The sequence below is a fragment of the Labrus bergylta genome, chromosome 12, assembly GCF_963930695.1.
Source record: "Labrus bergylta chromosome 12, fLabBer1.1, whole genome shotgun sequence".
NCBI classification, from domain to species: Eukaryota; Metazoa; Chordata; class Actinopteri; order Labriformes; family Labridae; genus Labrus; species Labrus bergylta.
In genome coordinates this window covers 4,239,768-4,257,769 of record NC_089206.1, presented here as the reverse complement: position 1 = coordinate 4,257,769, position 18,002 = coordinate 4,239,768, and the positions used below count along the sequence as shown (strand labels likewise).

The following is an 18,002-nucleotide window of genomic DNA, read 5'->3' as shown; positions in this document are numbered from 1 at the left end:
GCCTTGTGCTCGCTCCAGGGGGACCATGTGACCGGCTCTCATTCAGGTCATGTCGGCCTGTTCAGCCTTTGACCCTGTTAGGAGAGGGGACGAGTTCCTCAATGTCCCATTCATCCCCCATACAGATGTCTGTGTGCATTAATGTCTGACACAGCAGAGTTATGACGATCCTCCGACAGGCCTTCATTCACTTCTTCAGCTGATACGAGGAGTTAACTCTTTCAGATTCCTCTGAGTCTTTATGACCTACACTGACATGCAGACGAGGCCTGCACCATAAGAGAAGAATATCTGACTGTAGGTGATTTACATTGTTCAGTATTACAATAATTCTTTGAAATGGGATAAAATAAGTGTCATATTTTATGTCTGTGCTGTTTTACACCAGGATTCTCACGATACTCCAGTTTTTGATACGATTCAAAGTTAATGTCAAACAATATATCCATACAACAGCAACAAAAATCTAAATCCTAGTCTGCCAATATTGGGTCATTGTTTTTAACGACCACTATTTGCATACAAAGTTATGCACACTGTCTTAATTGCAAAAAAAAACAACAGATTTGTAAAAACATAAATATTGCTGATTCAGACCCTGTGCAGGAGTTTGACTGCAACTTTTGACTTCATGACAAAGATGTCGATCTTTTTTAGAAAGCTTCCGTACTTATCGATGCGACTGATCATTGCAACCGTGGAGATTGTATCGTCTTTTAAAACATGTGGTGTTGAAAAGTTTCAAACATTTTGACATCCTTATTTTACACAACGTCTGTGTTTGCAACATGTCTAACCTGAATGAAGAGCAAATCCAGAAAGCACTTTTTTATACAAATTAATCTAAAGGGTAGTTAGTGGCTAGCTTTAGCTTCATTTGACTGCATCTGAATGTGGTACTACAAAAGTCCCTCTCTGCAGGGTGCTGGTTTTGCTCAGGGGTCAGGGCTCAGGGGTCAGATCGTGCAGAGGATGGTTCTCTGTTCGATTCCTATACATGACCGTTTACCACATGGCATCCCTGTTTCCGACTATCCAGTATCCTGTCCTCATAATAAAACATAAAAAGCCAGATAATCATAATAATGAAGTAGTCCCCTTCTGTCCTGGGAGCACCTTGGGACCCCCCAGGATGAGCTGGGGAGAGGGACGTCTGGGGAAACCTGCTGCCACAAGACCCAGCCCCTGATTAAGCAGAAAATAATGGATGGGAGTCGTCACTCTTTGTATCTCACTGGAAAGCGTCTGTCTAAAAAAAATGAGAAAGCTAAAATCTGCCTCTTCTAAAACTAAATATTCCCTACAGCTGACCTCGAATTAAACATTTTAAAAACATGTGTATCTGTAGTGCATGGTCACATCTGTGATTCTGTGTTTTTCAGCCACTAGGTGGACACAGATCAGAGGCCTGGCTGTGCACGGCTGCCATATGTGTGTTGAGTAATAAGAGGATAAACTCTGAGCGGACACGAGCTCTTTTGATCTGGGTGATTTTTTGATGTGGAGCTCAGCGTCTGTTGTGTCTTTTGTTGTGGTTTATTCCTGCTGACCTGTGCAAGGTTTTTTTCTTTCAGCTCGTTTGATTCATTTATCTTTGGGGGTTTCCCCTCTGAGGTTCCCACACTGGACTCTTCAGTTTAGTGCGTTGTTGTTGTTTTAGTTTGACTTCTTCTTCGATCTTTGAGCACCACGGCTCCGCTCTTAGACGCAGAAATTGAAATTCTGCTGTGAATGAATCTGGGACATTTTGTGATCTGGCCAAACTGGCTAGACTGTTTTTTAGTCAAATCTAAATGACAATAGCTTGAAACAACCGACATCCATGTGTGCGCCCCGGGGGCTTTTTATTTTGACTATAGGAAGTGTGGTGTGGGGGGCAAAGTCGATTGAGGTCAGGCCCTCTTGTCGACTCGATTAGGGTCAAATTGATAAAGAAATCAAATCAGCACATTCAGGTCTGTTTTGCTGCATTCTTTTATTGCTTTATCATATTATCCTCCAACATTCAAGTCATGATTCGGTGTTTTCTTCCTCCTGCTGTTGTTGCCTTGGCACCCGGTCGTTTTTGTCATCAGACTCGGTTTAGTGTGTCTGGTATGTCTGGGGGGGGGGGGGGGGGGTGATGAGGATGATGTGGCTTCATTAACAAGGAGACAGATGAGTCACGCAGGGTGAGACCTGCAGAGATGCACCAAAAACATGAACCCTGCTGACCGGTTTCGACACGACGCAGTGCTGTGGAAACATGCTGTGCTCATTCACAGAAACATTCTTCTGCTGTCTATGAATGACTTCATTATATTTATATGAAACAGACGCTTGTTGTGCGAAAACATTTTGAGTCATTTTCTGTCATTTTTCAAGCACAATATTCCAGATCATGTCTGGTTCCGGCTTCTCATGAGGGCTCATTTGATGCTGGCCTTTGTTTTATGAGATGGCAGACTGTCATGTTGGGAACACAAAGGATGTTTATCTGCGGGGTGAATGTTTGATCTTTAAGCTGGGGACCATTTTGATAATCGAATTGTTGAGGTAGCGGTTTAGCCAAAAACTCCAAATAATAAATAGTTCATAGAGAGAGAGAGAGAGAGAGAGAGAGAGAGAGTGGGGAATGACATGCGACATGAGTCCCTCTGCACCTTTAAGAAAAAGCTAAAGACCCAGCTCTTTCATGAATACCTACTAACTTAATGATGATGGTCTCCATATTATTGATGATGATGATGGTAATGACGATGGTTTTTGTTTGATAACGACGACTTATAAGATGGTTTCTATACTGATTAGAGCTCTCAAGAACTGCCCTCAATGTTGTGCTTTGCCTCTGGTCACTTCCTGTCAGCACCTGTGTGTCCAATCAGACTCAAAGCTGATCGTTTGCTCTTACTCACATTGTTCCCTTTTTTCTAGATCCTTCCTTGTGTTGTTCTTACTCTCTGATGTACGTCGCTTTGGATAAAAGCGTCTGCTAGGTGAATTGTAGAATTGTAGAAATCCAGGCTGCCCGCCTAGAGGACTATAGCCTCTGTGCGTTGGCCACTCCCACTAACCACTACTCCACTGGCGCCCTGGTAGATCACATATTTGTACACTGGACAACAGCACGAACACTTTTGTCACTATTTCTTGCACTTAATGAACTGATCGATAGTAGCAATTATAAAAAATTAAATGGTTAGTTGGATGAAAATCTGCTTTCCAGCGACTCTTCTTTTTCCTCAGCGCGGTCTTACAGGCTCCAGTCTAGAAACTTATTACCGCTGTGATTGAGGAAAGACAATCCTCTTAGCACCAGAAGCCTGTTTTATTTCTAGGCCACTGACTGAAAGTCTCTGTGCACAACTCCTGTCAGTTCACCCCGTGCTGTCGGATATCCTCTCTGTGTGTGTCTCTCTTATACCTTCCTTTGTCCGCTACATGGTGGGCCCCCCTCCTCCCCTCGCCTCGCTCTTCACCTCTTTATGGCCTGAGCCGGCAGCTGCAGGGTTAATGTTTAGCAGCAGCAGCAGCAGTAGAGAGAGAGAGAGACGAGAGAGAGAGAGAGAGAGAGAGGGAGGCAGGAGTAGTAGCAGTAGGAGGAGGAGGAGGGGGGGAGGAGGAAGGAGAGTGGCAGTGAGGTGGGGGCTGGTCCACAGCTGTTGTAGTAGGCAGGGTCTATCGGGGTATAGGAAGCCTGCCTCATTCGCCCTGGAACAATGGGAGACATGGCAGCCTCTGCAGACAGCACACACACACACACACACACACACACAATGCACATGCCCAAGGACGGGCCTTCTCTTCTAGCCGTGTAGCGTAGAGGAAACCGGCTTCCTCCGTCACACTCGCAGGTTTGACGGCTTGCTTTGAATGGGGAGGGAAATAATCTCCTCCGCAACCGGAAAACAGAAATGTAAGGTTGTGGCCTTTCTGTCTCTCCTGGTTTTTTTTCCTCTCTCTCCTTCCCTTTTGGTGCCTTTTACATTTCACTCTGCTGTGAGGAGACCTCGGATGCGCTGACTGAATGACTGAAAAGGCAGCAGGAGAAAGGTGAGCTGACCTAACGTAGGAATCAAAGGTTGGGGGGGGGGGGGGGGGGGGGATTTATAAACCTGCAACTTATTGTCAAATGTATTCAGCTGACGCGGTCTTTTCTGGATCTTTTCCACATGTGTTTGCTTGTTGTTGCGGCGATTCTGTGTCCAAATCAGGCAGATGTTTACTCTAATGAGATTTAAAAGATGTGACAGCGAGGGGACGTGTGTTTTTAGGTGGTCTATTGTGACATGTATGGACTGAAGAGACCCCCAAAATGTGAGTCAGAGGGGGAAGAATTCCTCAATCTTTAAATTCTGATTGTTTTTTTGTAGCTGACATGTTGCTTTCTGGGCTTTTTTCTGCGGTGTTTCCTTTTCTGTGGCAAAATAAAGCTTGTTTTTTACCTGTTATTGAAGTCAGTGATGTGACAATTGGGGGGGGGGGGCTTTGAAGACCCCACAATATGAGACAAGAGGGGTATATATGCAAACCTATAAATACTGATAGATATACAGCTGACGTGGTGATTTCTTGTTTTCTTTTCTGTCACGATTTCTTGTTTTGTGTCAAATTTAAAGACGGTTTTAACCCGTGTGAGATTAGAAGTTGAAGTGATGAGGGAACATGTTTTATGACGTCTACTACGACGAGACGTGATCGTAGACATCCAGAAACGTGAGTCACTAGCTGTAGATTCATAAACCTGTTTTTTACTGAGTCATTTCTACAGCTCACTTTGAGTTTTCTTCACTCCTTCATCGTGTTTCATGTTCTGATGGCAGTTCAGGTAAAGACCGGTTTACCTGCCTGAGATCGATGTAATGGAACAATAGGAGGGGGGGGGGGCACGTGTTATTTAGGGGGTTTTATTGTGACATGAACAGACTTAAAAGACCCTGAAATGTTTGTTTGCAGGTCTGGATTTGTAGTTCTGTACGTTCTGATCGATGAAGTGTTTTTTGCTGTGTTTGCGCGTCGTGATCATGATGAAATAAATCAGATTGTTACCGGCTGTATGATATGAGTAAATAATGGGGTAGGAAGGCCTTCTTGAAGAACCCAAAACATAAACACAAAGGGCGGAATTTCTAAATCTTTACACACTGATTCTGTGTCAAAATAAAGCAGATGTTTTTTAGGGAGCGCCGATAGCCTAGTGGTTATGTTGAGCACTCCATGTACAGAGGCTGCAGTCCTTGTTACAGCAACTGTGGGTTCGAATCCTTCATCCCCCCCCCCCCACACTCTCGTCTTAACATTTCCTGTCTCTCTTCAGCTGTCTGATACAATAAACACACAAAGGCCCAAACATGTATAATAATAATCAAGCTGATTTTGACCTGTGTGATGTACTGTGATAGTAATGGCCCCTGCTTGTGTGTAGTTCCATTTTGAGAAGTATGGGACCCTGAAACGTGAGCATGTTGTGGATTTATAAATCTTTGAATAGGGATACGCTTTTACAGCTGACAAGATCTGTGATTTTCCAACGTCGTCTTCTTGTTTTGATGGCAAATTTGTGTCCAAATAAGAGAAGATTTGGACTTCTTTGAGGTGATGTAAATGTATTGCTGGATCTCGTTTTGGAGGGGGTCCAGATGTAAATGATGTGTGATGATCGAGGGGACTTAGAAGACCCTAAAACATGAGTCAGTGGGGTCTTGATTTATACAGCAGACATTATCTTTTTCGCTTATTTGAGCTTTTAATTCTTCAACAGGAAGAGGAGACGTTGTGCTCGGTTTAAAGGTGACATGAAGAGTCTCTGTTTGCTTCATGTGACGGCTGAATCTGTGCTGACATGAAGCAGATCAGTGCCTGTGTGACGTGTAAGTGCTGAGACAGCGGGGGAACATGTTTAATCAGTCTATTGTAACATTACTAGACGATGGAAAACCCCAAAATGTGAGTCGAATGGTGAATCTGATCTGTACATCTGTAGAGCTTTCTGGGGTTTTCCCGAAGTGTTTGGTTGTTGTGATGTCGACTTTGTGACCAAATAAAGTCGATTATTCCGTTTTATTTATTTATTTTTTTTTAATGAAACTGATGTGACTAAGAGGAAATAAGTGTTTTGTGAGATCTAATGGGACATGAAATAACCATGTAAGGACCCCGACATGTGAGTCAGAGGAAGAAGTGGGATTTGTAAATCTGTAAATTGTACAGATGACGTTTTGTTTTCCTGCTCTGACGATGATTCTGTTTTTTTAGTTTTACTTGATTGAGACAAGAAATGTGACAGTAACGGCAGATAAATGTGTTTTTGGTGCATCACTTGTGACATGAAGGGACTGCAGAGACCCTAAATGGTGATTCAAGGTAGAGAGGTGGAGTTTTATGTGCTTCATTTTAGCCGTGTTTGCTTGTTGGGATGAGGATCGCTTGTCAAAGGAGAATATTTTTCCTGAGATGAGATATAAGCGATGTGAAGCGCAGCACGGTGAGGTTTAATGGCGACATGAAAAGACTCTGAAAGCAGGTATGATTTGCTTCCTGCGTTTGTTTTTAGGTTTGCTCTGAGGGCTAGCTTACATGCTAGCAGAGCAGCATCCCGGCTGCTTTGTTTTGGTTGCAGCAAACAATGTGTCATAAATCTGCCAAGCGAGCGTGCACACTGCTGCGGGTGGTTGGAGGATTGTGCAGCTTCAAATGTTTGTGGTTAAAACGTGCGATTAAAAACAAAAGCACAGTTTATGGTTGTATCAGAGATGGGGAGGAGTGTGTGTGTGTGTGTGTGTGTGTGTGTGTGGAGGTCGCCTGGCACAGATTTTGAAGAAGCATCCCTGCGTTCACTTTGATTGCTCTCAGACATACATGGCGCACATCCAACCTTTTCAGGGCCCTTTTTTTTTTGGAGAAAGGAGAAAGGAGCTCCCCTCCTCCTCCTCCATCCCCTTCATCCCCTTCATCCCCTCCCCCACCTCTCCCCTCCTCTCTCCTCTCTCTCCGCTCTTCATCCCAAATATTGCTTGTGTACGATTCGTCTCGGTGTGTACAGCCAAACATCAGACAGGAAACAGCACAGAGGGAGCCCGGCAGCCTGATTCTGTCTCCCCCCCCCCCCCCTCTTTGATATCTATCTGCATCTTTATTAATGAAGCAGACAATCACGCTGTATCAGTGCGTCTGCAGAAAAAAAAATCAGACTTTTTGGCCTACATTCTTCTTTTGGTGTCGGAAAAAAGATTCACTCCTCCCCAAAAAAAATCTGGTTCAATTCCACCATGTGAGGATTTAGGTTTTTGTTTTTTTTGTCACATTGTTTACATCTCCCGCCTCCTCCTCACTCTGCCTACACAGCGAGAACTTCAATCTGCGCCTCACCAGATTGGCAGATGGAAAGGGTGGTGTTTGACATATCCTGAGACGGCGTCGCCAATGCCAAATCCCCCAAGAGTGCGACAGAGGAAAGGGAAGAAGAAAGGCACAAAAGCTTCTTAAATCATGTCAGAGTCGCCGTTTGATTTTTTTTTTTTTTGTGCCCTCATTCCAACAATCTCATCCACTCGACCTCATCTTGCAGAAAAACCTCTGAGAAAAACCTGCTTCACTCGATATTTCATCACTTCCTCAAAACACTTTTCCCTGTCCTTACTTTGCTTCTTTTATTTATTTATTTTTTTTGGTGCCGTGTTGGTGATCTTTGATTCTTGGCACATCGGATCACAGTCCACAATCTGCTCCTTCAGGTGCAACACTAGGTGGACGCAGCTCGACCAGATCACCCGGCCCCCGCTCTATTAAAAACCAGATTGAGAGGGCAGATGCTCAACACCTCTAATCCCATTTCAGTTTGACAAGATCTAAAAGGATCAGGCCCCGTGCCCCCTGCAGGACCGACGCTCTTGGAAATGAAGAGTTAACACTGCAGCTAAACAGATCTACAGCGAGCAGACAGACAGCAGCGTTCCCGTTTTGGATCTTTAAATGAAACCTCCGGTAGAAAGTGAACATGATTAACTGGGCGCTCTGTTAATGGGGGGAAACCCGCATCGGACTGCAAAGCTTCCATGTGTGTGTGTAAAGTCCTGCGTTATCAGAAAGACATTAAAAAGGGGGAGTTCTTGAACGCTGTGTCTGCTGAATTATTCATCCATCTTTCTTTCATTACACTTTACAACAATGACTCAGAGATGAAAGGAAAGACGAGATAGAGGAGTGGGGGTGGGGGGGTTTGTGGTCTTGGCATGGGTGGCGTCTGCCGAGCGCTGGTATCTCCCGAGGGCAGCGCAGCGTCTTCCTTCTCCTCCCTGGTTTCCTGTTCACTCGCACATTCGAGCAAAAGCTGCAGCCTTCGCTCCCGCTGCAGCAGCAGAACATCACAGAGGTGACATTGGTTGAAAAAAAACAAAAAAAAAACACCCAAAAACCAAAACCAAGCGGCTCCTAAACCTCCCACAGTCCAACTTCTTGAAATCTTCTTTTCTGTCCTATGATTGGAGACACAAATAGGATTTGGCCCCGAGATGTGAGGAGGTTTGTTAGCTGAGTGGAGGGAGAAGAAGGAGGAGGAGGAGGAGGAGGAGGAGGCTGCTGCAGGAGTTTTATTTATTGAGATGTGTCCCTGTGTGTTTGTCTCTCCCTCAGCTCCCTGGTGCTGTTGTTGGGAGACAGAGGTGCCTGACAGGAGACGGACTCCTCTTCAAGGATCATAAGAGAGCTGAAACCACAGGTCAGTCTTTTCATTATGTCACATGTTTGTGTCTGTGCCTTAAAGTAATAAGTATATTAACCAGAATATGAAAAGTTTGTAAAATAAGGTGTTAATGCCATTTAGAATAATTTGAATACTCGAGTACTCGCTAATTATACATATTTTTACCGTAAATAAAGATCTGACACAGACCCCCGGCAGCCTGCTATGATGTCTGCGGTCTTTAAACCCCAGTTCTTCTGAATGAAGAGACAAGTGATGGTAACCCTCCACGAGTCTGTAGTAACAGACACTTAGAAGTTCTGCACAATCTTGTAGCTGTTGTTAGCCGTGATGTTCCCCTTCCACAAATCTCCAGTCGCCTCTTTGGTCATTAGCGGGTTAATCTTCTCTGGTGTCATCACAACGACGTGCGCTAACGGGGTTAGTAAACGATGTGACCTGAGACCTCCTGTTGTCTCACTCCGCTGGTTTCCTTCATGTGCTCTAAGCTCATGTGGTTAAACATCGGGCATTTCTGTGATATGTAGATTTAACGCCCACATTTTAGTTTTTTGGGGGATTTATTTTTGTGCTTGTATTGGAGAGATAGGACGGTGGATAGAGTTGAAAACCAGGGAGAAAGAGAGAGCGGGAAATAAGCCACAGGTCGGATTTGAACCTGGGCCGCCCGCTTGGAGGACCGTAGCCTCTGTACGCACACTAACCACTGCACCACCAACGCTCCCACATTATCGTTCTTATCGAATCGATAAGGGAAGGGTCACAAGTCAACTGATTATGTAATAAGCCGACTTCTTTAGTAACTCCAACGTTGATGTTAGGGTGGTTAACTAACCTTTGATCTCAGAGCTGTGAGGAGTCATGAGCAGTTATCATGACCCAAAGAATTGAAATCGATCAACACTGATCAATATCATCACACGTCACATATTTAGGGCGGCAGTAGCTCAGTCCGTAGCTCTCAGAGCTCAGAGCTGTGAGGAGTCCCACCCGAGTTAACCACATTCCAATTACGAGTTGGTAACAAGTCGGACAAGATACACGAGCGTGCCAGCAGTTCAGATCACCTGCCACCCGCCATATACAGGTGTTTTTTGTTTTTTTTGTTTTTTTTTACATTGACAGGTCTGAATTTGCTCAACCTACAAATCTGCATTTTCTTTTGATGCCCCAAACTCGTGGAACGCCCTCCAGCAAACTCTTAAGGATCGGAGTTCTTCCCTCTCTTCCAGAGTTTAGAATTTGATTTAGTAACTGGTTTTAAATGATCTCAGAGGTTTTTGTCACAGATTCTGAGTGTTTTTTTTGCTTGTAATCTCGACGGCGTTGAAAATGAGGGGAAACCTCAGTGTCTTTTCGAGAATAAATTTAATAAAGGTTTGAAATGAAATGAAATGAGTCACAGTGGCGGGTAAAAAACTGACTTCATCAGCCGAGTCGGTCAGTCCTAAATGACGCCCCCATGGCTCCGTCCCTCCTCATGTCAGGGTGTACGCTGATAGGCTACGAGACAGAGAACCTACACAGTGATAGTCTATGTGCTCAAAGTGCTTTAGGGTCTCTTCAGTCGAGCACCACATGGATTAGCATCTCCAAATAAAGCGGCAGTTTTAAAAAAAAAACGAGTGACTGGTAGATTTTTGAATCCCCCGCTCACAGTGGCAGGTAGGCGAAAAACGTTAATTTCCAACCCTGCCTGGCGATAACAACACACTGTGTGATAGGATACTATCGGTGTGATTGATTTGATTACACAAAAAGAGGACTACGTTGCTAGTAGTTAGCTAAAAAGTTAGTGTTGATACATAGCAGCCATGTTGGATTTAACTCCTGATGACGGATCAGAGCGACTTCCTTCATTAAAGTTGTTCTTGTGATTGTTGTTCTTCCATTGAAGTCGTCCATGTTTCTTTCTGTTTTTGGGTTTGGGACTGAGGATTAAGTCCAGAAGAGCTGATGTTCGTCTCACATCTGGATGGCACCTTCTTGTTTGTTTGTGCTTTGTTTATTGTTTGAGCTTTTTCTTCTCTTCGTGCTGTCACACCCATGAAAAAGTGAATCTGACCTTTTCCAGAAGTCGCTGCTGGGTTAATTTGTTTAGAAGGACACCATGACACCATATTTACAGTAGATGACACGTTGAGTTTCCCCCCCACTGGTGTCCTGTTGCACTTTTTATTTGTTTGTGATGAATGCTCAGCAGTGTCCCTCCTCAGCTCACATTCTTCATGTTCAGGTATCCGTTTGAGTCGCTTCAGGCCCGAACAAAAAAGCTCCACATGCTCTGCTGGCTCCGAGGCCAACACATGATCCTCTGTGTTTTGTTCTCTGATTTGAAGGGCTGAGCCTCGCTGCACTTTGTTTACACTTGGCAATGTCGCGTTTAGTGGCTGTGTGTGTTTCTAAGACGGCTGGATTTAGCCAAACAAAACAAGAAAATCAGAGCTGGCTTTGACCTCTGCTCCTATCTGTTAGCTTCTCCTCTGGTGTTTCTCTTTATGTTATCACTTACAGTCTCCTGTCTCCTACTCACTGAGCCATAAATCTTACTTTAGAGTCACACACACAAAACAAAGACTCCTTTTGTTATGAGGATTCAAATATACTGCAGAACAAACATGATAGTTACATTATACACTATTTTTCAATAGTGAACATTTCAGCTTGTGATCAAAAACAGTCTCAGTGAAAAACATGTTTTTAAGAGGGATCAGAGATTATTTAGACATCACTGTAACTACTTGGTCAATATTTTTATTGCTTTTTTCCTGAGTCGGATATGGATCTGATCCCAGGTTTAATTGGTCCTTCCTTGGCCTGAGCTATACGTTTCCACCACGTTTAAAAACAGGACGTTAAGTTTTCCATAATCCTGCAGACAAACAGAGAAAATGCACAACAACCATAAACTTTCTTGGCTCAACTTCAAATAATATAATGAAAAAAAAGCCTTTTCAGTGCATGTTTTTGTGTTAAGATGGCGTGTTTCTAGCCTGTGGTTTCAGTACTTTCTACCTCCATGGAGACCCCGCCCTCCACCACTCAGCGCTGCCGTGTTCAGAGCGGCTCCAGTATGCCTCCCTGCGTGTCTCTGGGGGGTTTTTCTCTGTGGCGCTCGAGCGGCTGAAAGTCTGCCAGCCCGAGCTCCGTGGAAGGAGCTCCCTGGCACTGCAGGCCCGCTGAGACACACTGACCCTGTCCTCTGCCCCCTCAATGAACCTCTGTGTGCTCAGTTAAAGGCTGCAAAACCACCAACAAGACGACAATGATGCAGCTTACAAAAGAGCCAGCAGCCCCCCCCGTGTCTGTCTCTTCCCCTCTCTCTGTACATTCAAACTTAAAGACACAATAAGTTAATCTGTAAAAGCAGAGCTCACTGTGAAGTCACTTTGACCTTCTGTAAGTCCGACATTAAAAAAAGACATTTAGACTAGAAAATCAAGACGATATTAGAAAAACATATTTAGATTAGAGCTCCAAACATTTGTCTGATTTGACGTTTTTCTTTGTTCCTTTCTTTTTTATTTGACAGAAAAATAATCGCTTTTATAATTAAACTTTTCTCCCCCATGTTCGGGGACAGTCATCAGACCCGACCCTGCTGATGATCTTAGAGCTTTGTTCACATCGCGATAGAGCAGCGGATCAAAAGTCAGAAAGGATGATCATCAATAAATCTTTAAAGTTTACATTTTCACAGCGAGGCCTCCGATCACTCTCTGGTTGAAGCTTCTTCACCGGATTGGCTGCTGTGTCACGTTAGGTCATAGTTTTCTGAATATGTTTCTTTTTCACAAAACAAGACCCTAGTGTTGTAGTCAAGACCACATTAACCAAGACCAAGACCAGAGTGCTCCAAGAACGAGTCAAGACCAAGACTAGAGTGCTCTGAGACCAAGACAAGACCAAGACAAGACCAAGACCAGAGTGCTCCAAGAGACAAGACCGAGACATATAGGGATCGAGACCGAGTCAAGACCAAGACCAGAGTGCGCCGAGACCGAGTCAAGACCAAGACCAGAGTGCTCTGAGACCAAGACAAGACCAAGACCAGAGTGCTCTGAGACCAAGACAAGACCAAGATCAGAGTGCTCTGAGACCAAGACAAGACCAAGACCAGAGTTCTCCAAGAGACAAGACCGAGACATATAGGGATCGAGACCGAGTCCGAGACCATACATATCTCTGAAAAATCATCATCTTGTCACTCTCTTAAATCGTAACACCGGGAAGTTTGCGGCCGTAACCGTGGGATACAAAGCAATGAAGTAGAAGGAGTTTTCCTTCTAATCTCAGTAATGATGTGGACATACAGTAGTGATGGTCTTGACCGGTCTTTATTTAAAATCTGGAGTCTGCCCAGTCTGAGACCGAGACGAGACCGAGACCTTCAAAAAAGAGGTCTCAACACTCCGTGACCCTAAAAACTAAAATCTCCTTCCGGGAGATCCTGGATCAATGACTTAAAAATCTTTATTTTTGCATCTGCAGCGCTGTGGCCATAAACGTCTCAGCGTTTCATAAACCAACAGCAGCAGTATTTAAAAATCAATCGTCTGACACTCAGGAAGGCGCCGCAGACATCTGAAGGAGTGTTTGGTGATAAATAATGGACCTCTTCATGCCCCGTCATCAGTTGATCAGCTCTTGTTTTAGACGTGAACTCCTGTTGGATCCTGGATGAACGTTTTATTTTACTGCTGGCATTTTCAGCAGGCAGCTTGTGACATTAACTCTGCACATCAAAAGAAACCGCAGCAGCAGCAGCAGCAGCAGCAGTGGTGGCAGAACCACATTCTCCTGTTATATTTAGCCTCACTTTTTGTTGTCTTTTAGTCCACGCTGTAATTTCCATCAGAGTGCAAACGCAGAAGGGACGTGTGCCTGTTCCTCTGCGCCGCTGCCCCGGAGCTTTAATGTGCATTAGAGAGGAGGAGAGGAGCTGGTATTTATAACCACTCCCGTATCCAAGGTCAAATGGATGGCTAATATCTGCTTCCTGCATTGATCAGGCCTCCATTATACGTGTACGTCTGTGTGCGTTCAGTCAATCGCAGCTCAATAAGCTCCTCCACATTTGGGATTCAGCAGCGTGCGGCGCTCGATAATCTTCCTGTAAACGCTTCACAAACGGCTCCGGTTACACAAAGCCCGGCCCAGCTCTCTGCTGAATTCTTTTGAAACTGTTGGAAGCTTTCAAACGCTGATCAGAGAGTGTCTTTACTTAGTGTACGTGTACAGATATAAACTGTACATTAGAGCTTGATAATTCATCACTATTCACTGTTAGCGTGACTTTAAGCTTTTGCTATAAACACGCTAACACTCAGTTTATCGCATTATAGAAATACAAACTATTGAATGTGAACAAGAATCACTTTCACACTCTTCATGTACATCTGATCCTTTGAATGGAGGCCTGAGTGTAATGGATGGAGCTCGTTAAGCTAGCTGTCAGGTGAATTGGTGCCAATTAAAAACCATGAGTTAGAGCTAATGTAGGGTATGTACGTGTTTAGTAGGCCTGGATAAAAATATCGATTCGACAATGCCATGATTTTTTTCCCCCAATTCAATTTCGATTCAGGGAAATCATAGGATCGATTATTTCCGGTGTAATGACACCCCACTCCAGTGGGGGCGCTGTGGGTGCTGCCATACTTCCGCATACTGTAATTTAAGGTTTTATTCTTTGTTTATTAAAGAATAATGCAACGATAAAACACATTTTTGAGTCAGTTTAAACCAATACAAACAATTCACAGATAATTATTTAACTAATATCAGAAGGTACTGTGATTAATTATCTGGTTATTTCTGTCATCTATGCGTTTTATTAAATCCATATCGAATCGAATCGAATCGAATCATGACCCAAAGAATTGAAATCGAATTGATTTGTGAGGTTGTGGACAATATCCAACCTAGTTTTTTTTGTTTTGCTCCTCATATCGTCATGGCAACACTGATCAATATCATCACATTACACATATTTAGGGCGGCAGTAGCGGCAGTCTGTAGGGACTTCGGGTTGGGAAGCAGCTCAAAATCTGGAAGTTGGTCTGGTAGCTGGAGAGGTGCCGGGGCGCTTCCCGAGTACCGCTGAGGTGCCGTTGAGCAAGGCATCGAACCCACCCAACAGCTCTGGCTCACTCCCTGAGTATCAGTGTACAGCAGCACCACTCTGACATCTCGGCGAGCAACATGCTGTGACGCCAGGTGTCGATACTCTGAACACAAATTTACGCGACTGTTTTGTCCCCGAGGAGAACGTTTGAACTGTTGTTTGTTTGTGTGCGTCACCTGTTCTCGTCAGGACACCTGTAAAACTGTGCCAGTCCCTGATTGGCCAGCAGCCACAGAATCGGCCTCGTCTCATCCGCTCTAATGACTCCTTAAGATGTGACAGTTGGATCTGGGTCCACTTCAACACACACATACTTACACACACACACACACACACACACACACACACACACACCTGGAGCCTTGCCTACTAGACTGGTTGTGGGCCATTTGTCCTGCAGGGTGGCGTGCTCACAGACTCGGGCAGCTTGTGCGCTCTGCGTGGCGCTGCTGTTTGATCTGTGGATCCGTTCGTGTTTAAACCTGAGAGAATATGGACACAAAGGCTTATCTCCTGATGCAGTCCACATATCTGAAACAATGCAGGGTGAACGGATTGGACTGTTTACCCCGTAAACCTCCATATACAGTAGGTGATGTGTAGTGTGTGTATGTGTGTGTGTGTGTGTGTGTGTGTGTGTGTGTGTGTTGTGGAGGTCAGATAAACAGACTATAATAATGTTAACGTCATCAGTGTTTGTTTTAGTCTTTCTGTGAGAAGCAGACGGGCGGAGTTCAGGCAGACTGATCGTTCTGATCGTTAATTAAGTCGTTCATGATGTAAATACGTTAAAGGTTTAAAGGTTTCCTTCTAAAGCGAGAGGGTTTGCTTCTTTTGAAAACTGCTAGTGAATTAGATTCAGATTTTTTAGAGTTAGGAGGATTAGGGTCAGGAGGACACAAGACTTTAAAAAATGTGACTGTGGACTCTGGGAAAAAAGAAGATTTATCTGACAAATGTTTGGCTAAATGAGGAGTAAATTCACAAGTTTAAAATGTTGCTTTAGCTTGACCTTTAGATGTTCTTGTCTTAATGTTTTGGTTCACAAGCTGAGGATTTATTTTGGGTTCTAACTCTATTTTAAGTTCCTGTTAATGACCCTTTTTTTTGGATTAGTGGAGTTTAAAATCAAACTACATGGATACAAAGACATAAAATAAGAAGTTGGAGATCAGGATACAAGGCGTCCTGAGAGTCTTCAGTCTCTCTCTCATTTAAACAAACAGAAACAAACTACTCACAGAAACAGTTGGTGTAATAATCCCTCTGAACGCGGCGGTGCTCTTACTGTGCAGCCGACCTGGACGTGACATCATCTACATAACACGAGCTCCGAGAGTTAATTCAAATGTTGATCCATTTACCTGAGTCGCCTTCAGGTGTTACTGTCTGTCCGAAAGCAAAGAGCTTTACGAGCCGCGGTGGAGTTACCTGTGCCCTGAGTTTAAACTCGCAGGCAACACAACGGGGGAACTACTGTATTTGATTAAAGGAGAAGGTTGTGGATAAAAAAACGTCTTTAACATTTTTAAACATGTTTGATAGACAGAGGCTCAGTGAGTGTAAAGATTTAATTGAAAAACTGTATTATTTTGAATACAAATTTGAGGTGCATTTATATGGAACTGAAAACAATTCTGAACGTACGCTGTGATTTTCAAGGTCACATATGATCCTCCTTTTCATCCAGTTTAAATAAGTCTCAGAGCTCCTCAAAACATGTGTGTGAAGTTTCTTGTTCTAAATCCACTCTGATCCTGTATTTGATCATGTCTATAAACCCCTCTATTTCAGCCCTGCTCAGAACAGGCTGTTTCTGTGTCTGTACCTTTAAATATGTAAATGAGCTGTATATGACCACGCCCCCTCTCTGGAAGGGCTTGGGTGGTCTCTGGCTTTCTCGCTCCATGTCCTATTGTTTACGGTGAGACTCAGACTCAGAGGGCAGAACAAACACCTAGCTGTGGGAGTGTCACCCACCTGGGGGAGGGGCTACTGCCCTTTGTGATGTCACGAAGGGAAAATCTCTCAACGTTAACACTGATTTACTGAAGAGGTTTAGCAGTTAAACTCTGCCGTGTCTCCTCCCGTGTTTCAGATGAGAACAATGTCTGATGAGACAGAACAGAGAATGTGTGAGGAGGACTTCGGTACGGACGAGGAGGGTGAGGAGGCAGACGTGGAGTCGTACCTGGAGGACAACAGCAGCGAGCTCGTGGACCGACTGCGAGAGCTGGAGGTGAGTGAACGAACAAACGCTCATTCAGAACAAGGAAAAAGTTAGGAAATAAGATGATTTGTTTTATTTTAGACACATAATCCTTCCATTAGGGTCTAAATCCTCTCCTGTATAAAAGCCAGCAGACATAAGACGTGGTATTAATGAAATACTCACATTCTTCCAGTAAATACTCATCCAGCACACACTTCCCTAAAGGTGACAACAACCTGTTTGAGAAGTTTAAAAAAGTCATAGAAATAAATATTGTGGTTTTATATGGTATGTATTTGACTGTCTAAAACGTGCACTTGTGACTTTTATGACTAGTGGTGAATATTTAAAGGTGATTTTTCACACTTAAATGTAGCAGAAATCAAGTATATCCTCTGAAAATAACTGCTTTCCGAGTCCTATCTTCAGTTTGTTTACATCGCCCGGACGGCCGGCTGACTCCTCCCCTCGTATATAAAAGTTGTTTAATTGAGGGACTAGAGAAAAGAAGAATAACATACTGTACTCACTGCTTAACTGTGTTTCTAGATCACGCTCATTTCAGGTAAATTTACATGCAGTGTGAAGATACCAGCATAATAAAGATCGCTAGCATTAGCATGCTAACACAACAATGCACCGCAAGTTGTTTTGGTTTCATGCTGGTGCTCAAGGGCGACATCTGCTGGATCAAATAATATTGCATATTCTGCCTTTAACAGTGACCTGGTTGTATTCTTGTTGACTCAGCACTTTATTCCGTTGGTAATGGAATCTCATTCAGTGCCTCTTACCTCTTTTTACCTCGTTAGCTTTCTTCATGGATTTTGTCTTTTGTCTTTTTTAATACCTTGCTCCAAAACCAATCAGCCTTCAGGGACAAACCAAGTTAAAGAACTCTGTTTTTTCTTATTGACTGTGAGCTGTCTTTTAAAGCACAGATCGCCAAATTGGCCTCTTAACTCGAGGTGAAGTTAAGACTT

At 43.8% G+C, this 18,002-nt stretch overlaps 1 protein-coding gene across 2 annotated transcripts in view; it reads left to right on the top strand.

Moving 5' to 3' along the window:
• nckap5l (NCK-associated protein 5-like) overlaps window positions 1-18,002 on the top strand; it is a 47,069-nt gene that overhangs the window by 14,281 nt on the left and 14,786 nt on the right. The window contains exons 1-3 of one of the 2 annotated variants that reach the window (XM_020650309.3): window positions 3,629-4,032; window positions 8,611-8,695; window positions 16,906-17,046. In XM_020650309.3, the coding sequence (XP_020505965.2) occupies window positions 16,906-17,046 (141 nt within the window). In that variant the 5' untranslated portion in view covers window positions 3,629-4,032; window positions 8,611-8,695. Of the gene's footprint in view, window positions 1-3,628; window positions 4,033-8,610; window positions 8,696-16,905; window positions 17,047-18,002 lie in introns of those variants that run through there. The other variant, XM_020650308.3, reaches the window with a different exon arrangement.